The 22,097-nt window shown below is 41.3% G+C and overlaps 1 protein-coding gene across 9 annotated transcripts in view; it reads right to left on the bottom strand.

Moving 5' to 3' along the window:
* The window catches only part of kif21a (kinesin family member 21A), a 71,083-nt gene that overhangs the window by 3,155 nt on the left and 45,831 nt on the right, over positions 1-22,097 (bottom strand). For 2 of the 9 annotated variants that reach the window (XM_011475765.4, XM_020703784.3), the window contains 19 exons: positions 21,151-21,350; positions 20,913-21,020; positions 20,768-20,836; positions 20,467-20,612; positions 20,245-20,389; positions 19,664-19,858; positions 19,275-19,376; positions 17,651-17,816; positions 17,258-17,278; positions 16,575-16,632; positions 15,666-15,720; positions 13,770-13,969; positions 13,144-13,269; positions 8,484-8,620; positions 8,114-8,288; positions 7,546-7,710; positions 1,954-2,071; positions 1,630-1,800; positions 305-504 (listed from right to left, as the gene is read on the bottom strand). In XM_011475765.4, coding sequence (XP_011474067.1) covers positions 305-504; positions 1,630-1,800; positions 1,954-2,071; positions 7,546-7,710; positions 8,114-8,288; positions 8,484-8,620; positions 13,144-13,269; positions 13,770-13,969; positions 15,666-15,720; positions 16,575-16,632; positions 17,258-17,278; positions 17,651-17,816; positions 19,275-19,376; positions 19,664-19,858; positions 20,245-20,389; positions 20,467-20,612; positions 20,768-20,836; positions 20,913-21,020; positions 21,151-21,350 — 2,557 coding nt within the window. The remainder of the gene's footprint in view (positions 1-304; positions 505-1,629; positions 1,801-1,953; positions 2,072-7,545; positions 7,711-8,113; positions 8,289-8,483; positions 8,621-13,143; positions 13,270-13,769; positions 13,970-15,665; positions 15,721-16,574; positions 16,633-17,257; positions 17,279-17,650; positions 17,817-19,274; positions 19,377-19,663; positions 19,859-20,244; positions 20,390-20,466; positions 20,613-20,767; positions 20,837-20,912; positions 21,021-21,150; positions 21,351-22,097) is intronic. The other 7 variants (XM_011475768.4, XM_020703788.3, XM_011475767.4 and 4 more) reach the window with 4 other exon arrangements.

The raw sequence follows: 22,097 nt of genomic DNA, 5'->3' as shown, positions 1-22,097 counted from the left end.
TAAATCAAGATGGAAACTAATTTTTTAGTTAAATTTGGTTTCATTTCTTTAAATACTCTTAGAACACAGTAATCTTTAATGTTTAACAGTTAACATACTTGTTTCTTTGCTTCTTTATTTTACAGAAAAGAAAAAAGCACCTCTCCCAAAGCCGTTTACGTTGGATATTTGGCCCAAAAATAATAGAATTTCTAATTCAGATTTTTTACTTATTGGAATTTTGTCTAACCAATGGAAAACCCTTTGCCAGTTTGTTGAGAGGCTTCATTAATGTTAAAGGCCTTATGCGTGTGGGTGCGCTCACTCAGAGGCGGTGAACAGGTGGCTGCTGTTGACAGTGATGCTGTTGATGGGGCTCTCGTGGCCCTTCAGCTCTCCCAGAGCCCCCAGTGTGTCTGTGTGCCACAGCTTGAGCACCCCCCCTCTGCAGCCGCTCAGCAGGGCAGGGGACCCGGGGACGACCCCCAGCGCACACACCCAGTCCCGGTGAGCGTTGGGCACTTGCTGGCGGATGAAAAGGACAAAGATAAATGAGATGTCATTCATTTGGCTGAACGTCTTCCTTGAAGGGAGATACAGAAAAGCAGAGTCGCTCGCTTGCATAACCTATTATTGACACTTTAAAAAAGACCAAAGTAAAATATTTCATAGTATGATATTAATTATATTAAATGTTGATTCAGACAGTTTGGGATCATGACTTCTCCACCTGCTGCTCGTGGATTCTTTTAGAGTCGATGTGTTATCTCCAGGTGACAGCAAAGCGTATTCCAGCTGTGCAAAAGCTTTCCAGGCTTTGACAATTAAATGCAGATCCAAATATTACATTTCAAGAATATCTATGTTTGAGGTAATCTGTGCTGCATTCATCAAGGGCGAGTCCACCTGGCCTCTTTACACCTGAGGGGTCTTTCTGGCATTAGAGGGCATTAGATACTTGAGATTATCAAGACAGATTATGGTCGTCTTTTGGTTTGTCCAAATTGGAGGGCTGCATCCTTCAATGGCCGCGGTCTTCCTGGTCGACAGTGGCCATGTCCCCTTGGCGAGTGGGTAGGTCGGATGTAACCGACTGTGAATTTGGACGAGTCTAGTCCTTAGAGAATTCCAGCCATTACACCGGTGAATGTCCTGCCGCCTAGCAACCGTGAGTCCCGAACAGAGAGGAGTCGTGAAGCAGGCGTGGAGCTAGAATTTTCCTGGCTTATTTGATCCAACTTTTAATCTTGGAGGTGTAATTACAAAAAGGTGTAATTATCTGCAACTCAGGGTCCCGCTTTACAGTCCGCCATTGTTGTCAGAAAATCTCGGGGTTCGGCCCCAATGCATCTTGGGATATGGACAACATAGCAGGATACACCAGACCAATCCTTGAAATCAGGAAAAAGAACACTGTATTTGTTGGCCGTATTTGAAGGAGTTGTTGAATTTGGAGAGCACTTGTGGCGGCGCTGTGACATAAGCAGCCATAGAATGGAAGGAAGAATGCAGCACTCAAATTTGGACACAGCCTTTATGTCCTGTGATGGCTTCCTGCCTAAAAACTGTCCCCTGACTTGACTAAAAGCCTTTCCCTCATTCTCCGCCTGGGTTTGTTCAGGCCTTTCTATTTGATGCCTCTTCCCTTACCTGGAGCAAGTCTCTGCGGTCCAGGTCCCACTTCTTGATTCCGTTATCTCTAGAGCCGCTGAAGAGCATGTCACTCTGGACCACCAGTGACTCAATGCCATCATAATGAGGAGGCTCGAAGTTGTGTGTAGGGCTGATGCTCCCCAGAGAGCCCTCTGTCACATCAAACAGCTGCAGCAGGAAAAGCAGCAATTGTACAACGTCTGAGATGTTTCAAAAACAACTACTCCAATCGAGTTTGCATTTTGTTGTTATCCAGGTGATCAAATGTTCTAGATATTTGAACTCATCGCAGGATCAAGACCGGCAGGATGTAACACACACCTTGATGTAATGGTCCTTAGATCCAGTGATCACCAGATCTTGATTATTACCAGACTGATCCACAGTCAGACACATTACTGGACCCAGGTGACCCATGAGTTTACCTGTCGATGCAAATCTGTAAGAAAAAAAGAAAAAATGAAAAACTTCTCAGTTTTTTTTTGTCCAAACGTTAAAAACTACCTTAGTAGATTTATGGAGTGATATTTCTGCCACCACTTTGCACACAAAACTTTCTGGGTTGAAAATGAAAATATTTGCTTTTCAACTAGTTTTTATTTTGCTTTATTTTTTATTTTTTGCTTTAAAAAATGTTTTTTGCATGCGTTGTGTCAAATCACACTTTTTTCCTATCTTTGATTTTACTGACTTCTCTAATAAAACTGCCACTATTGCCACAGCCAAAAAAGTTTTTGCATGTGTTGTGCGTCATCTCACTTTTGAATCTATCTTTGATTTTGCTTAGTTGAGTTTCAGTTTGACGTAACAAAACTGCCATCAAACAGCTGCTGATTGATCCAGATTCTAACCAATCAGGTGTCTGTCTCATATTCACGGCGCTGGAGGCAGACATGGACTTTGTGTCGGTTCTGTTCGTACGGGATTCTGCCATTTTCAACCATTCTGGCCCGGTTCTCTCATAGTTAAACCCAGAAGGAGCAGCAAAGCAGCTAAAATCAAACCAAGTTTTGTATTTATTTATGTCAGTGTAGCAACAAACGTGATTAAAATGTCTGCAGCAGAAAAAAAATATGTCCGAGCTCCGACTCCGTCCAGCAGGAAGTAACACTTTTTAAGATTTGTATCTGAACTATTGTTTTATCAATAAACGGTGAAATAGTAAGAGAAATTAGAATTTTTTCATGAGTAAATATTTTTAATCTGGACAAACACGGGTTCTAAACACTGAAAATTAACATAAAATTTAAAAATGCTTCTTCTGCTAAATACATTGAGTCTACTTTAGTGAACCGTCATTCATTCTTTTGCTTATTATTGCTGTTCATCTGATCCCAAACACGTGTGCAGCATAAAATATCAGGTGCTTTAAATCTTTTATTGTTTTGTTTTAACAAACATTTCCAAAAGATTCACATATTTCACACACAGGCCTGTTAAATTTAGTGTCAGTAGATAAACAGTTTTACAGTTTCAGGAGATCCTCAGCCATAAATTTACAAATCTGACCAAATAAAAATTAATCAAAGCTAAAAAAGAAAGAAAGTATGAATTATTGTTAAAATGATAAAAAAAAAAATTCAAAACGTCTTCATTCAAAGAGACAACATTGAGGGTAAAAGGTTCTGGTTTGGTTTGTCTGCCGTATTAGATAAATACTGCGATTTGATTGGTTAGATTCTGGACCAATCAGCAGCTGTTTGATGTGGGGGAGGCAAATTTACTGGTCGCACATGACTGGTCGCGACTGGATGTAAAATTCAGTCGCACACTCTCAAATTTTGGTTGCAAAATGCGACCAAATGGTCGCAGTCTGGAGCCCTGCATGGGTGTGGCCATTGGGGCTGAGCTGAGTAGCTCTGCCCTTGAACCCCCCCTTTCTTCAAGCTGTGTCTTGCATGAGTGAAGAGCTTGACACAAGGGGAGGAGGGCACAAACATCACCAACTGACAGTCTCAGAAACGGTGAAAATTGTTTCCATTCACTTAAACAGCAAATGAAATGAAATGCCAGAAAGGTCAGTGTTGAACTTTTTTCTTGGCCGCACGGACAGAGGAAGTGTAAAGTTTAGGATTATGGGTTACGGTTAAGCTGCGTTCACAGCGAACCCGATTTGGGCGGCAGAGGCAGCCAGTTTCAATGTTAAGTCAATGGTTCAGACCCCATCTGAGGTGCTGCAGTGCAAAGGTCTGGCAGCAGCGCGATGCGGTTCCCGTCTGAACCAAATCGCCCATCAGCAGCCGGCTGTTTCTCATTTTCATTTTTACTCCCCTGGTTAACGGTACGCTTTTAAACATGGTACGAGCGAGAACACAAATGCAGAGAACACATTGGGGACTTTAATGTCAAGTTTCATTTTAAATACATGTGGTCAATGACAAAATCCAGCCTCGGATGCATTTAAAATACATGCAGGAAACGCAGCAATGTAACATCTTCTCTTCCCCCGCACCATGATGCTAGACGGGGCAAATCAGGGAGCTTGTGTGTGCGCTACTGGGCCGTTGTGACATCACAGCAGGAGAAATACTAAGAAATGCAATGATGAAATGATTTTTTACTACATTTATTCTCTTTTTTAAGAAAAATGTCATAAGATTTTCATCGGAGGGGGACTATAAATTGCTGCTGGCAAGTTATTTCCTGACAAAAAGTTTCTGTTGTGATCCATTTATTTTTTCAAGACGAGCACTGAGGCCATTAATCAGAGTCAACGCCGGCTGACAGTAATTGATAAAAGCTCTGATTCGCATTCTTGTCAAGTTTTCTAAATGAAAGGAGTCATTCAAAGAGCTGTGGGTTTTTATGAAGCTGTGGAGCAAACAGGTTTTACGGTATCATTGAGATTCAGGGAGAATGCAGAGGAAATGACAGAGCGCATCAGGATCCAAGAATTGAATGTCAAAAGTTGCAGAGACGCTCGTCACTGGAAACAAATGAAATATGTCTTTTTTTTCCATTTTCAATTAAGTCATCTTGCTCTGGACTGCTCTGACTGTCAGGAAAATATTTCAATTACCACTATTGAAGGAGATTTTCTAATCTTAATATAACTTTGGGAACAAAAATAAAGAAAAAGCCAAATATTTTAAATATTTGGAGGCAAGTTTTACAGACAGCCCAAACTTACAAAACCTTTGGACAAATGGAGCTTAAAGTCTCAGTCCAATCATCTATTGATCTATTCTTTTAATTATGCTGTGTTTAGTCTAAATTTGTAAATGGCGTCGTTTCAGTGTTTTATAACCTTTTTTGAGCTGAGGTACACTTTTTCCTCGACAAACATTCTGCGGCACACCAGCAACCAAAAAGGTAAATAAAGAAAACTCTGTAGTCGGTATTGATTTACAGTCTCTCCACCATCTCCCGTGCATCTTTTGTAATAATAGAGGCCCAAAAGATTTGAGGTTACGCTTGTTTTTCCTAAAAGTTGCATTTGTTCTTAATAATAATTTTTAATTAAATTAGTTGAAACTCTTCTCAGGAAGTTGCTTTCCGCTCCAGTTACGGTAATTAAAATGCAGTTCTACATAACCTCACAAAAACCAAATGAAAGGACATTCTTTCTTAATGGTAATTTAGTTTTTAAATAGGTCAGTTTTTATGTTTGTGTAAGAGCACACAAATAGGCGCATAATCACAGAATAGTTGATAGATTTTAGACAAAAAAGACTAACATTATGTTTATACGTTTAATTTTAACACAAAAACCTGAACATGCAGTTTTATTAGTTTTTCTTTTGTCTGAATCAGAAATGTGACTTTAACAAAAATGTTGCATTTATTTTTGGTGAATAAATTCTTTCATTTGACTTGGATGTGTCCGTTGGCCACTTCACTTTAATCTGGTTTCTTTTACTTTGTCTTTGCACTTTATTTAAACGTAACTTCAGGTTTTTCAAACGCGAATAAAGTTTGAAATTGAATTTGTCCTTCAATCCAGACATTATTAGAAAACATTTGTTTGTTTTTTATAAAGATGACTTGGACCAAAACCTGGAATCTCTGACTGTTAATGAATTCTTTGTTCAAACTTGAAGGAAAACTAAACGGTGTTCCTGCTTTTATCAAGAATATTTACAAACTGTTAGAACAAAGATGTTGAGATATCCGGTGTATTTATACTGAAAAACTCCACAAAGCTGTCGGCAAACTACTCAACATGAAACCTGAACCTTTTTTGATGAATACAGAGCTGATAAGGTAAATGTTTTTAGATATGTGCAAATGAATGATTTCCCGCGGTACACCTGACCATCTCTAGTGGTTGAAAAACACAGTTCTGTGACAGTTTCTGCAGAGCAGCAAAAATTCACCTGAGTTGGGGGCGTGACTGCAGACGTGGAGCAACCCCACCCCCTTCCCTTCACCCATTGCTGAGAGTTCTCTGTTTATATGCTCTCCCGCTAGATTACAGCCCCCTCACAACCCCAGCCTGACACTACCGGGACAACAAAAAAAGGCAGGCTAAACATCTGGCTGTACAGTTTTGAGCCACATTCCAACTCAGATGAAGAAAACGAAGATGGATCTACATGGTGTCAATTTAGCGTCTAAAGAATTGCGCATCAAAACCGTAAAACCGTGAATCAAAACCCCAAATCCGCCAATCAAAATGCATAAATTGAGAACCAAAACCCATAATTTGCAATCAAAAGATATAACCCAAAGCACAATCCTATTTCTCAGGTGCCGATTTGTTTTCTCGCTATTCTGAAATCGTCCTTTTGAGTTGTGCTTTTATTTTTTGCAATTGAGATTCTAATATTAAACGATAAAACGTGTACTCTGTGTAATCGGAGGACGCCAGCACAGTCAGATGAGGAGCTCCACCAGTAGCTGCTAGTGAAAAAGTAAGATGTTGCATGAAAAACCATCGCCTATAATTATAAAAAGTGTTTGTCTGTGCTAGCCATGCTAGCTAGCTCAATGCTAGCGGTGTTTCTTGCTCATTTCATGACTTGTACGGATTAAACAGTCGATTTTACGACAGTGTCAGGATCGGCCATGTCAAACCTGGGAATAATTGCCCGTGAACTTTCACCAGGATTAATCAAATATTTTTTTCAAAAAGTACATTAATGCATAACCTCAATAAAGTTTCTGAACATTTCCATTAGGGATTAGGGATTACATTTTAAGTTTAGTTTTCTCTATGCATGTCCTCAATCATCAGAAAAATGTCACAAGAACATGTTTAAAAACACCAACATGATTCTGTGTCGGAGTGCTTAAAAAAATTCCACTTCGTGTACCGCTTAAGTACAATAATAAGCAGGTAAATTCTTACATAAAATCATTGGGCAAAACTGTAAACAAGAACAGATTCCATCTAAAGGCTCTCATTGTGGTTATTCTGCTATAAATCAAATCAAATCAAACTTTATTTATAAAGCACTTTTCATATATAAATATAACACAAAGTGCTTAAAGGAACGCTTAAGTAAATTCTTGATTAAAAACTGCAATATCCCGACTTTCTAATTCTCTAATATACTGGATTTTGAAAATGATCAATGATGATGATGGCTGTCTACAACATTTAAGAAAACACTGCCAGTTCACATCAGAAAAGGGAGAAAACTTTGAAAGATTCAAAACCGTTTTAAAGAATTGGTTAAAAATAAATCCATCATGTACTTGTGTTGTTTTCTGTGTTTACTGTAAAGGACTGTTTGTGTGGATTTGTGTACTTTGTGCTGTTGTGCATTTCATGTCTTAATCTTGTCTGTAACGTTTTGGATGTAACTTTTTTTCCTGCCTTGGGACTACAGATGTTAATCAGCTCTTTTATCTAGATCTGATATATTTATTTTGTAGCCCTGCCAAGACATTGCTTCATGTGCATTGTCCTAACTTCAATGAATAAATCTGAGCCTGGTTTCTCTAGTTCAGACCACAGACTGAACTCACCTTCTCAGATCCCAAACCCTGACTGAGTTTCCAGCAGCAGCGTATAAAACGGTGCCGTTGGGGTTGAGAGCGATCTGGTTGATCTGGTTTTCTCCTGCAGGGATGGCGACGGTCCGGTTTGTGTTGGGTGCGCAGATGTCCCCGATGTTAACCTGACCCATGGATCTGCAAATTTAAGAACAAAACTGGGAATTTATGCCACTGACAACTTAGAAGAATGAGAACGAACGACTAGATGGAACATATCAGATTGTAATTGAAGGCGTTTCCTGCTCCTAATTGTCACTTAACAAAAGTCTCATCAGCTCTTATTGTTGTACTAAACTTCTTCTTCCACTTTCGGCTTCTCCCATCAGGGGTCGCCACAGCGAACAAGTCGCATGGTAAATTTGGCAATGTTTTACGCCGGATGCCCTTCCTGACGCAACCTTCTCTAACCGGGCTTGGAACCGGCAGAGGTAGAGAAGGGAACAGGGAGCAGCCTGGAGTCGAACCCGGGTTTCACGGACGGAGGGCGCCACAAACCAGCACGAGCTAAACTGGCAATAATGAGTGCTGAGCAGCTCACGTTAGTGTTCGGATGCACTTGGCCGAGTCCCTGATGTCCCAGACTTTGATATAGTAGGTGGAAACGGTGAAGACCAAACTGGAGCTGTAACGCACTGACACCACGTTGTTGGGGTGAGCTGCCAGGGACATGATCTCCTGACCTGTCACCAGATTCCACACCTTACAGGTTCGGTCTGCAGAAGCATAAATGCATGAAAACACTCAATGAGCATTTAAAAATGCAGAAATCTGTTCCATGTTCAACAGAAAACACAAAACAAATGACAATCCTAATGAGAGCCTGTCAAGTTTAACTTGCTGTTACACAACTGCATATCACTGTAATACATGAGCGGCGTTTTAAGACATGCATCAGAATGTAGAGGCACCTTTGGATCCGGTGAATAGAAGGTCATCGGTGCAGTCGACGCACAGAACTGCTTTATTGTGTCCCTCTGCCACATGAACGCACTGCAGCGGTGCCATCCTGCTGCTCTTGGTTGATGGGACTGGGCTGATGACCCCCCTGAAAAGAAAAAGAACCTTTCTGTTAAACCTGATGAAGATGCTAAAGAATCAAAGCAGAGCTACAAACATGCAGCACTGAGATTCTGCTGCAAACTGACACATAGATGCGAGCCAAAGATGGAGGAGTACCCCCCCACACCCCCATAGAACAAAGGTAAGACCGCTGTGCTGTGAAAAGAGTCAGCCCTGATGACCTGTAGGGCGCCCAAGTAGAAAAGTGTCCCAGAAAACTGATGAGAAGCTGAAGACAGTTCAACAATGAGAACCAGAGGTGGACTCGTGTACTTAGTCACATAAATGGGGGGTTGACCTGTACGGGTGCTGCAGGGTTTTGGGTTGTCCAGGCCCGTAAGGGGTCATAGAGAGGTGTGGCTGCATCATAAAGGGAGCACAGATGTGTCTGGGAGTTTCCTTGAGGCTTGTGCATCACCTCAAGGGACGTCATAAAAATGGAATGTACCATTGTTGTGGGTGTGGCATGTGTATCGTGAAGTATTGACAAACTGTGGTGCTGTGGTACCTTTACGCCACACTCTAGTCATTAGTGGGGTAAGCGCACTGACCTCCTTACTGTGAGCCCTACCAGCGAGGTGTGCAGGTGATAGGCTAAAGCCCTTAGGGTGTCCACACAAAACTACACTCTGCTAGTCTAATGTCCTAAGTTCTAACAGTCAGGTTAGATGTAAAGATGTCTGCCACAGTCATAGAAATAAGATTTGGTCACAATTTTCTTTCAGTATTTGTTTTTCCATCCATCATTCGTCCAGATGTGTCAATGCTTTAAGCACTTTCACACTTCTAAAAGATTGAAAACACAGCGATTAAATTCAAGCATTACTCTTTCAGCACCCACACAAACCACCACAACACAACACGCAAGAAAGACCAGATACTGCAGACAATGCTTTCTACTGAGCTCTACTTTCAGTCACATAGACGACAGGTTTGAGGACAGGACACCTGACACGCATTTAGACTTCTGAACATGATCAACACTGAAAGACCCACTCCAATGTTTTTGGTGTTTCTCACATGTACTTTTCTGATGGCAGACATACCCATAGAAAATTAAGCTTAAAATTTCCTCACTGAGTATCTCTATATTCAAATCATTGTCAGTCAGAAACAGACAGAAAAATAAATAAACATGGTATGTTGGGTTTAAAGGGCCATTATCGGGCAAAATCAATGTAATATAATCCTAAAGGTTTAAACACATCTGTTATTGAGGAGCATTCATTTTTAATGAAGTTGCACTAAAATAAAATGACAAACTTTATAAATAAAGGTTGACTGATCTGCAGACGTAGTTATTTCTTGTTTTGTTGATTAGGTATTGCTCAACTAGCACTTGGTAAGCTGAACAATATCAACGATCAAGCGATCTGCTTCTGAACCTTTCAGAAACGGCGTGTCTGCTGGTCTAAAACTGTCCCACGGCTCCGACTGTCACAGGGATAAACAGCGCTGCAGTCCCTGGGGTCTGTGGTGGGAGTCAGAGGAAACACTGGGCCGCTCTTCAGGTTCCTGATGACTGAGCTATGAAGGAAAGAGATGCCAGAGATGCCAATTAAGCTGCAGCATAATTAAAGTGTGCTGAGCTGTTTGCACTGAGCGGCGTGAGTGTGGGAGGACAGCGCGAGGACAGAAGGGAGACGCATATGCTGCACTCATGTCATATGGAGCAAATGTCTGCACGCCTTCACAGCACTTTTTTATACCTGGTCTTTTGAGTTTTTATTTAGAAGTTTCCAAGTTTCTTATATGGAATTCACAAACAAAGTATCATGTCAGCAGGACTGGTTATGTAGCAGCTGAAATTTGTTGTGTTTTTAACATGTTCTTGCAGCATTTTTCTGCCAATGGAGGACGTATAGAAAGAAAGTTAAGTGTGTTCAAATCGCTGTGAATCAGGTGCAGACGACAAAATGGCATTTAAAAAACAGCTGATTTGTGATGTAGGAAATATGCTGGGAGAGCCAAAGGCTCCCTGCTCTGAGCTCCCAGCAATGGGGAGGGGGGAAGGGATCAGTCCCACTCACAACTCAAAGGTGAATTTCTGATGAACTCCTGCTGCTCTGCAGAAACTATGTCCTAGAAAATTACACGTTTTGTGGATTTTGGCTAAAAACATCATCATTATTAAAAGTCCACTGGAAAAACTTTACAATAGATCAAAAGATGATTGGATTATTTTCACTGTTCAGAAAAAAAAGTGATGGAGATGGAGTAAAAAATGTCAGAGTGGGCCTGAGGATAGTGGCTGAGTAAATGCCACGCTGGACCCACAGGATCCTTCGGTCTTCTCCTCTGGTGGCTCATTGGTCCAAACAAAAACTATTTAGATGCAACAATTATGCTTCCAGTCAAAAGGGTTTAAAAGAAACATTTTTGCTCATTTCTGTCTTTAGGAAACATTCTTCTTTTAGAGGAAGAACATCTCAAAAATAAAACGTGATACCACCCACATTTTATGCTAGATAGAAAAACAAAAACTAGGAATCCTAATAAGAACATTTGCTAATAAATGCTGTGAATACTGTCACAGACTGCATGATCCTGCAAAAACAATAAGAGTATTATAAAAAAAAAGTAAATAATATTGTTGCCATTTTTGTAATGCATAACCCTAACAAATACCAAACAAGAAAGTCTGATAAGGAAGCCTCATTAGAAGGTAATGTGCTACTTTATCTAAACTATAGATCACATGTGTCAAACTCAAGGCCCGGGGGCCAAATGTGGCCCTCCATGTCATTTTATGTGGCCCCCCGAGAGCATAACAGTTTTTCATTACTTAAAATAAAAAATAAAAATGGTTGTGTTTTATTCATATCTAGGTGGAATTTGACTTGGAAGTATCTTTGTGGGCAACTATACATTAGGACTTAAAAACACTGTCCATATAACCTAACCTGACAGAATCAAATTTAAAGTAACAAGCAAAAATATGTTTTCTATGCAACTGTAATTGTCACTTTAAAAAGTTATAATAAATAAATAATAAATTAGTTGTATTAAGAAGTAGTTACGTTTATTTTTCATTACATGTAGTTAAATGTATAAGTCATATCCGGCCCTTTGAGGACAGCCACTATGCTGATCTGGCCCTCGGTGAAAATGAGTTTGACACCCCTGCTATAGATGAACACAACTTTATTGATACGTCACCAACTTCTTTTTTCTTTGTGGGACACAAGAATGAACGCAATTACAACTTATATAGATGTGCCTAAACCAGGAGAGGTCATTCGAACACAAAACAAATACAAAAATCCTGACGGTCAGTCACATACGCACTCTATCCTGCTGCAAAAGCGGCTTTCTGTCGCTAACTCTGTGTCTCTGTAACCCACATGCGTTCAGGAGGGGATAAATAAAAACAAAAATGATCGATTTCTTATTGTCTCGATGAAAATAAGAAAAATATCATAAGATATAATAAGAGCTTGCTGCGTCGCCATACCGGACATAGCTCCTACGAGCTCCAGCCCGCCACGAGCTCTTTTGCTCTTCATGCCGGCATTCAGGCAGCTGGCTGGCCGGTAGACAGACAGCCAGTTGATATTGTAGTTTAGGGTCGAATAGGAATAATAATATTCAGGACTTGTCTTTTATTAACATACTCTTTAGAAGTCACTTTACATCCGAAGGCTACATGCTACGTAGCCTATCATTTACCCTGTTGTATTTGAATGCACCAGGTACAGGGACACGGTGATTGGTTGAGATGCATTATGGGATATGTACGATGCATGGTGAGATACTTGGCATGTATCTCACCATTTATTCATTCATTTATTTGACCATAAATGTATGACTTATGAATGACTTTAACAAATTAATTAATGCCTGGGAACGGAATATTAATTTGTGGAAACGAGATATTTATTATTTTACCCATCTACCTATCTTAGTTAATGACTTTTTCTATTTGATGGATGCACTATTTTTTGTTGAGTGTTCAAGATGCGTCAAAGAAGGGTACTGTTAAATAACAAAAGATGGTCATAAAATAAAAATCTGGGAAACCCTTTATTAAATGTGTTCATTTTGTTTTGTTACAAACGTATCAGAGACAGACTTGGAATCTGCAAAATACTAAAAATCAAATGATTTGGAATAAGATCGGGGACAGTCCTAGTAAAACCCTAAAGTCTGCATCACCTCCTCTGTGAAACTGCCTGCAAAACTAAGGGTCACCAGAATTATTTTCCAGCTGATGCAAAGACTTTTTCTCACAGCTGCTGACACCACAGCACCAGCTTCACTCAGGAGAATCACAGGAGGACAATGAGAGAGAAACGTGCAGCAGGTCAGAAGCAGAGCAACTGATCAGCAAGCTGAGCGCCAAGTTTTAGTGTCAGGTCATCAAAACAGGAAGTTCAGGTGATGCCACATGCCACACAAAGCAGGAAACCAACAGGAGTGTTGGTAAAGTCAGGCAAAGACTTTAGTTCTTAGCTTTATTTTGTTTTTTTTGTCAGCTTTGCAGCCACTCAACTGTCACCCGGCTCTTACTGTGTGATCTCCTTGACCTTTGCCCTGTCAGCCGCAGCTTGTGCCTTGTCATACATCTTCCTGCGAGAGAGCGGCGAGGGCTCGGCAGCTCGATTCTCCACAGCAGGCACAGCTCTGGAGCCAGAGCTGTGTGTTCAGTTTGACCGAATTATCCACAAACAACACACAGACAGCAAACAGAAAACATGTAAAACAGCACAGACAGCAAACAAAATAAAAAACATTTAAAACAGCACAGACACAAGAAACCCACACAGGCTAATGGAAGTGAGGAGATGTGCATGCAGTACACAAGGACAGCGTTACTTGGTGTTTAATGGTAGTTTTTCTCCTTGTTCAGTAATAATGAGAAGACTTTGTGTTATTAAAGAGACCTGTCAGCTCCAGCTCTTATCTGAAGGTAGTTAGGATAAGGCTTGGCCTTCATGGCCGGAATTTATGGCAGAATCTTGGAATAAGTCATCAGAGGATCAGCATTGAAGCCATACAAATGTTTGCTTTAGCCTTTTTGTGGAAAAACTCCTCAGCTTGGGGTAAAACTTTAAGTGTGCATTTGAAACTATGGATAACCTTAATGACATAATCAAGTTCATGAGTTTATGAGACAGGGTCAGGTCTGGACTTACATGCTGCCAGGTTTAGAGGAAAAGCCAGGGGAGAGAGCAGTGTAGTCTCTGACTGATGAGCTCGATAGGTCCATGTCTCCACCCCCATCTGGGGTTTCAGCCAGTTGCAGCATTGGGCCGGAGAAGTCTGTGGGGGTATCAAGGGCGGACTCGCTGCTTGCATACAACAACTCCATTTGGGTGGTGGTCCTCCTGCGAGCCTGTGTGAAAACGTTGGCAGAAATCAGAAGTCTTCATCTTTTTAGATGATCATACAGTACAGACCAAAAGGTTGGACACACCTTCTCATTCAAAGAGTTTTCTTTAAGTTCATGACTAAGAAAATCATAGATTCACACTGAAGGCATCACAACTGTGAATTAACACATGTGGAATTTTATACATAACAAGAAAGTGTGAAACAACTGAAAATATGTCATATTGTAGGTTCTTCATAGTAGCCACCTTTAGCTTTGATTACTGCTTTCCACACTCTTGGCATTCTCTTGATGAGCTTCAAGAGGTATTCACCTGAAATGTTTTTTCACTTTACAGGTGTGCCCTGTCAGGTTTATTAAGTGTGATTTCTTGCCTTATAAATGGGGTTGGGACCATCAGTTGTGTTGTGCAAAAGTCAGGTGGATACACAGCTGATAGTCCTACTGAATAGACTGTTAGAATTTGGATTATGGCAAAAAAACAAAACAGCTAAGTACAGAGAAACGAGTGGCCAAATTACTTTACGAGATGAAGGTCAGTCAGTCAAATATTTGGAAAACTTTGAAAGGGTTTCCAAGTGCAATCACAAAAACCATCAAGCGCTACAAAGAAACTGGCTCACATGTGGACCGCCCCAGGAAAGGAAGACCAAGAGTCAGGATAAGTTGGAGGATAAGTTCACCAGCCTCAGAAATGGCAGGTTAACAGCAGCTCACATTAGAGAGCAGGTCAATGGCACAGAGTTCTAGCAGCAGACACATCTCTACAACAACTGTTCAAAGGAGAGACTGTGTGAATCAGGCCTTCATGGTAGAATATCTGCTAGGAAACCACTGCTAAAGAAAGGCAACCATCAGAAGAGACTTGTTTGGGAACAAGAACACAATGAATGGACATCAGACCAGTGGAAATCTGTGCTTTGGTCTGATGAGTCCAAATTGGAGAATTTTGGTTCCGACCACTGTGTCTTTGTGCGATGCAGAAAAGGTGAACGGATGGACTCTACATGCCTGGTTCCCACCGTGAAGCATGGAGGAGGAGGTGTGATGGTGTGGGGGTGCTTTGCTGGTGACACTGTAGGGGATTTATTCAAAATTGAAGGCATACTGAACCAGCATGGCTACCACGGCATCTTGCAGCGGCATGCTATTCCATCCAGTTTGCGTTTAGTTGGACCATCATTTATTTTTCAACTGGACAATGACCCCAAACACACCTTCAGGCTGTGTAAGGGCTATTTGACCAAGAAGGAGAGTGATGGGGTGCTGCACCAGATGACCTGGCCTCCACAGTCACCGGACCTGAAGCCAATCCAGATGGTTTGGGGTGAGCTGGACCGCAGAGTGAAGGCAAAAGGGCCAACAAGTGCTAAGCATCTCTGTGAACTCCTTCAAGACTGTTGGAAGAACATTTCAGGTGAATACCTCTAGAAGCTCATCAAGAGAATGCCAAGAGTGTGGAAAGCAGTAATCAAAGCAAAAGGTGGCTACTATGAAGAACCTAGAATATGACATATTTTCAGTGGTTTCACACTTTTTTGTTATGTATATAATTCCACATGTGTTAATTCACAGTTTTGATGCCTTCAGTGTGAATCTCCAATTTTCTTAGTCATGAAAATAAATAAAAACTCTTTGAATGAGAAGATGTGTCCAAACTTTTGGTCTGTACTGTATATCAAATCTACAGGTATAGTACCTTATTTCTTGTTTTGGTCTCGCCACAAAGTTTTGCCAAGTCTGATGCCAAAGTGCTGAAGATAAAAAAACACAAATATATTTATGACAGCAAGCACAAAAAAATACACCGTTTGTCTCCCACTATTCAACATAAACTTTAACAGATCATGGAAATGAATTCACATTATCCCAATATTTATTCCTTTCGTAACTGACCATGGTATATACCAGGAAAATGCCCTTCAAGGAAGGTGTCCACTATCAAAACGTATCCTATTTTTAAGAGTTTAAGCCACTTTTTTTTGTGCATAATTTGGCCGGGCGTGCGATTGATACTAAGGTGTGATTTTTAAAAAAAAATAAATTGTAGCAACCACTACAGGGGTCTGTATGTGCGTGTCTCAGTATTTGTTACTGACCGCTGAGTCTCGTGCCAGGCTTGGTAAAATTGTTCCAAAGGGACATGAAGGACAATAATTGACATAAAGGACAAATAATTCAACGGATTTAGAGATTTAAATTGATATAAAGAGCTCAGTTGACTTGTTACCAAGTTCTTTTTGGTTATCTGAATGATTGTTCATATGTTGTGCTAATATACCAGATTCCTCCTATGTTTCATAAAGCTAAATAAGCACCAATGTGTTACAGTAGTAAAGTATGAATTTTCAGTCTATTTTTACTTATCCCCATTTAATGATTTGCTTTTTCAATACGTCTTTATCCCATATTTTATTGCACACATTTCTCCCAAAAGTGTAACTTCTAGTCCAAAAAAATACAACAATGGACTTTGTAGATGACGGTTCATGCCTTTGGCTTGTCCAGTTGTTTCTGACATCTCAGAGGGGATTTTCCCCTAATGCAGCATGTAGATGCAGGAAAATGATATAATACATGTTTATAGTATTCTTTAACGTGTACTCACGTCCCCTCAGCTGATGGGCTTTGAGCCGACTCATCACTGCTGCTGTTGTCTGCATTTTCTAAAAAAAATGAGATCAGGCAGCAAAGTTTAGAATCCTGATTCAAACCTACATTAAAAAAAAACCATTATGGCTTCCTGACATGTAATAATTTATCTTCTTATTTTTACAACCTTCTAGATATTCTTTAAGAACAAATACAGTCAATGAACAAAAGAAGCAGATGAGAATGATGTCAGCACAGAGCCATGCTATTCAACTGTCATATGGCTCCTTTTGAGGCTTGATGGGACCAAACTGACAGAAAAAGATGAGAGGTTGAAGATCAGAGTGGGTTTTTTCAGAGAAGAGTTTGGGGAGGTGAAGGTAAAAGACCGGCACTAAGTCCACGAGGTGAATGTCTGAGGGTAATTATTAGTCCGTTGCTGCGGATGGAAGTCAGCTGAGGCGCCGACAGAGCTGAAACGTCCACGATGTTTAGTTCCTGCGAAAGGATCTGGGGTTAGCTGGTGTTTAAGCTTTGATGCTGGAGCGCATGAGCCTAGAGGAGGGGGGAAGGTGTGCCGACAGACGGAGGGAAGGCTGACTGCCACAACCTCATGCACCTGCAGCTGCTGCTGTTAGTTTGCAGGGGACAGGAACCATGCAGTCACAGAAGAGTTGGACTCCGACATGTTTTACTCACCAGCAGGAATGTTACCTAGCTCTGAAAAACGATGGGAAAAGAAAAGAAAAATGGGGGAGGGCGAAACGGGACAAAATATGAAGACAATCCCTCCAAATTCTAAGAAAAGACACTGTGATAATTGTAAAAATGACAGACGCCAACAGTTCAAATATATATTTCATAATAGTTACTTTTCAGAAGTATATCAAATCTAATGAGGAATCAAGCTTTTTTTCAGCAGAAAGCACAGGCAAAAGGCCCAGTCATGCAGCTGGCCAACACCCAGCCGCCTTCCTGAAGGGCAAATGCTTATTAAAAAAAAATCTCTTCATCCAAACTAACCTGTGAATGAGAAGTCTACATCAACGCCACTGCTTCTGCTGTGACAGCGGGACCCAATTGGCTGCTTACCCTGCAGAGCGTTCCCAAGCAGCGCGTCTAGCTCCGGGTTAAACTCGGCCTTTTCCTTCAGCATGTGGAACAGCAGCTGGTTCTGAGTGGCGCTGGTTATTTCCGTCTGCTTCAGCCTGCCCTCCATCACCTTCACCTGAGACTCTCGCTGAGCTGCCTGTAGGCCCTAAAGATGCAGGAAACACAAGCGTCCAGCAAGTATAGGCAAAGACATTAACTATGACTATTTCTTTTTTATAAAAACGTTCCTAGTGTTGCTTTGATTATGATTAGGATGCTTTTAACCAAAATCCCACAATCTAAATGTCTTAAAACAAAAACGATATTTCTTGTTTATCTGAAGCCTCCGTTTCCAAAATCTCCTCTACGTGGACGTGGCTATTGGTGCTGAGCTGAGTAGCTCCGCCCTTGATCCATGAATAAAAAGCTTGACACAAGGGGCTGAACGCAATTTGCATGGCAGAGGCAGCCAGTTTCACTGTTAAGTCAATGGTACAGGCGCCTTCTAAGGTCCTGTGGTGCGATTTGGGCAGTTTGGTCTGCCAGGCCACAAATAAAGAATCTGAACTATGGCGAGGTCGCTTCATCGTATCAATCAATCAATCAATCAATCAATCAATCAATCAATCAATCAATCAATCAATCAAGAACTTAACTTTGGGCATGTGGCATTTTCAGTGACAGCGGGTAGAAAACACATCCAATATGGTGGATTGCCTGAACTTCTATCCATTTTCCTAACTTTTGGGGCAGCAGGGTTACCGGAGCCCATCTCGGCTACTGCTGGGTGAAGGCGGGTACACCGTGTACAGACTGTCGCAGGACCCATGGAGCTGCGGCGATCGCGATCCCTATGCCAGCTCTCTGGAGGCGAGCTGCTGGCCAGACACAGACCTGCTGCTGGATGGGGAGCCAGGCTGCTCGGGCCTCCAGAACTTAAGGATAATTTTCTTATTTTCATCGAGGCCATAACCAAAAAAGTCCCCTGATTTTATTCTTGTTTTCATTTTTTACCCTCCCTGGTTAATGTGGGACAGCCAGCCTTCAAACTCGGTCATGGAGGAAACACAAAATTGCCAAATTTTGCACAATGGACACCAAGCTGTACATCATGTGGGGTTTTGATTTCATTTGTAGATTTTGAACATTTTCTTGAGCCTCGTAAGAGACTTTGGCCCCAGTCTTTTTTTCTTGGCGGTTTCTCTCGCTGTAAATCCTCCTTTTTTAGGCGTGTCATTTACTATGTCAAAAATGTACTATCACTGGGTACCAGGTGTGGGTTTGAGTTTTAGACTATGTGAAAGAAGCAAAATTTTCCCTGAAAAAAAGGTAAAAAAAAAACAAAAAACAGTACAAAAAAAAGTTTGTTTAAAAATATAGTCCTTACAGCCCAGGATTGCTGTGGGACATAAAAACCTTTTTGGTTTGGTTTAAGTAAGAGATGTGTCCAGCAGTATTGGGGGCACTGAATTCATTACTGCTGAAAGATGCATATTGAAATAGTTCAGTCCAACATTTTGAGACCAAACAGCAAAAATGTGTGTTCTGTGTTGTTTTTTTCATGAGTTGTCATGTCATCATAACAGACAGGAGTAATGTCTCCTTTCCTCAGATAAGGGGGTACCTTGTTAATCGCCATTGACATGAAGTGATCCAGCAGGAAGCGAGCTTCAGCCAGAGTACAGGAAGTGATGACAGCAGAGACATCCACTGTGTCGGCCTCTTCCTGCACATCACAGTCCAGGCACAAGGCTTTTAAAAATCATTCAAAAAATAAGTTTCGCTCTTACGATGTAATCAGTTGGTTTTGTCTTTAAGAAAGAAGAATGGAGTTAAAACGTGTGTGCTTCAGAATTGACAAAGCCTTTTGGATAAGAGGTGAAACGTCTTCAACTTTAAAAACCAATTCCAGATGACAGCCTTTAGACCTACTACTGTGGTGTGTGCTTCAAAAGTCTTTTAAATGAATGTGTAGCTTTATAAACACAGCCTGAAGTCAACAGGTGGCCCCACCTTGGTTTCCTCCATCTGCATGATGTTGGCTTGACAATCTGCAATGCTGTCATTAATGTAATCAATGTTGGCGGTCAGAGCATCGACTTCCTCGCTGAGGGGGAGCACTGCCTTCTCCTCTTCTGGCCCCGCTCTGAGCAGCCGTTCTCTCTTCCTGATGACTTTCTCCTTCCGTTTGGTCAGCTCTTCTCGTTGCTGCGTGTCCAAAATAAATGGCATAAATGGTAAATGGCGTGTACTTATATAGCGCTGTACTACCTTCTTAGGAGGCACAAAGCGCTTTACAGTTACAGACCCATTCACACACTGATGTACACTGGCGCCAACCTATAAACACCAGGAGAGGCGTGAAACTTACTGCTTGCTCAAGGACCCTTCAACACACGGACAGACAGGGAAGGAACCAAACCTGCAATCTTCCGATCAGTGGTTGACCGCTCTACCACGGAAGCAGGGCAGCACAATTTTTCTGAATACATTTCTGCTTTCTTAAATTTCACTTTTCTGCCATACATGAACCAAAGTTTGGGCTCATTTTAAACCTGAAGCAAAGGTTTCATGACTAATATGAAGAACGTCACCTTCAGGAGGCGGTTCATGTCAGCCTCCATGTTAGAGATGGTCATCCTCTGCATGATGATATCAGAAATCCTTCGCTCCAGAGTCTGCCATTTGTTTCGAGCGATTCTAGTGGAATAGATTCCTGCTGTGCGCCTGTAGGAAGACCTGTTCACACAGCATCAGCCATTGGTGAAGCAGCTGAGAGGCCAAACCATTCATTTGGCTCCATAACACCGACCCACCTTGTGCTGTTGGGAGGGGCGTTGTTGGGGGAGTACATGCGGCCGGATGGGGGTCGGTGGGTAGAGTCCTGAACTGACTCTGGATGGTTGATCCTCCTGCTCACCCTACCTGAGGTGGGCCTGACCTGCCTCCTCAGAGCCGTCACCTGAGGCGCACAAACAGGTAGAAATACATACAGCCACAATCGACTAGCAGAAAAACATATCAAAAGTACAAGTGCATTATGGGTAGTCATGTCTTTTACACATAAGTCCATGCTTTCTGACTGATTTACTCAATACTGAACACTGTTCATCTCACCTCTTCAGTCTTTCTCTTTAAAATCAGCTCCTGCTGCCTCTTTTGAGCTTCCAGTAACTTCAGCTGGTGCTGAGACAGAAGTGAACGATGAAAACACTCAACTGTGATGAAGCTGCATCAGACTGAGGAGCATCTCATCACTGACCTCTTGCTTTCTCTGGTCTTTCTTCAAAGAGGCAATCTCCCGGTTCCTCCGGGATTCGTTCATCCTGTTTTTTTCCTGCTGCTCCTTCATCTGCTTCATCAGGCGGACCTGATCAACCAGAATAAACAAAAAATGAAATAAATTCAACACCAGCCAAATTGTTGACAGAGGTCATCAACCCAGTGAAGACTGTCTATCGGCAGGATCAACAATGACATTAACTGATCATCTGCCCCACCTTAGTCTTCTTCATTTCTGCCACATCCATCTGAAGCTTCTTCAGCTGCTTCTCATACTGTGATTGGTTCCTGAGCAGGCGGGCATGCTCCTTCTGCGCAGACTGGAGCTTCTGAAGCTCCTTATTCATCACACTCAGCTTTTTCTCGTATTCAACCTTGATTTTGCGAGCCTTGTCCTCTGTGCCGCTCTCCACTGAACCTTCAGATACACAGCAAAGACACAGCTCACGGACATTGCATGAACTCAATGTCCAAGTTTAAAAAAAGGAATCTTGTATCAAGTTTTTATTATTTTTTATTTCCAAATAATCTTAGTTTGAGGAAACCTCTTTAAGTTATCAGAATGTTTCGGTCCTTGACCATTTTTCTTACCCCACTGGCAGATATCTCTTTGCTAATTTAAAGAAACTCTGCCAATGGGGTTAGAATTTTTGACTTATTTCTAGGGGGGCCTGTTTTTGCAGTGCAAACAGGCAGAAGCTCAATGACTCTTTATTTTATGTCACTGGAGTTCCAGTCATATTAGTCTCAAATCAAAGTATGATTTGATCAACTTTTACTCCCACTGCCAATCTTTCAGGATGTATTCTTTCAAAATTGAAAAAATGAAAGCTGAGATCAAACATGAGACAAGCCGTTCTAAATAAAGGTAATCTAAATGTTTAATGGGATTGACTTCTAAGATTGAATTTACCTGAAATAAAACACAACAAACTTAGCTTACCACTGACATCTAGTGGATGTTTTTGTCTCTAAGAACTTGTGAAGAAATTGATTAAAGAACCACTCTGATAAAAATGGTGTTTTGGGTGTTTTTAACATATTCTGGTGGCCTTTTTCTGATGATGGAAGACTGATAAAAAGAAAATTCAGTTTATAATTGCATTTTTAACGAGTACTTTATTCAAATCGTTGTAAATCAGCTGCAGACGAAAAAAAGACCTTT

The sequence above is a fragment of the Oryzias latipes genome, chromosome 6 (genome assembly GCF_053564925.1).
Source record: "Oryzias latipes strain Hd-rR chromosome 6, Olatipes_Hd-rR_3.1".
Taxonomy (NCBI): Eukaryota; Metazoa; Chordata; class Actinopteri; order Beloniformes; family Adrianichthyidae; genus Oryzias; species Oryzias latipes.
Note: the sequence above shows the minus strand (reverse complement) of the source record. Positions and strands in the feature narration are given on the sequence as shown.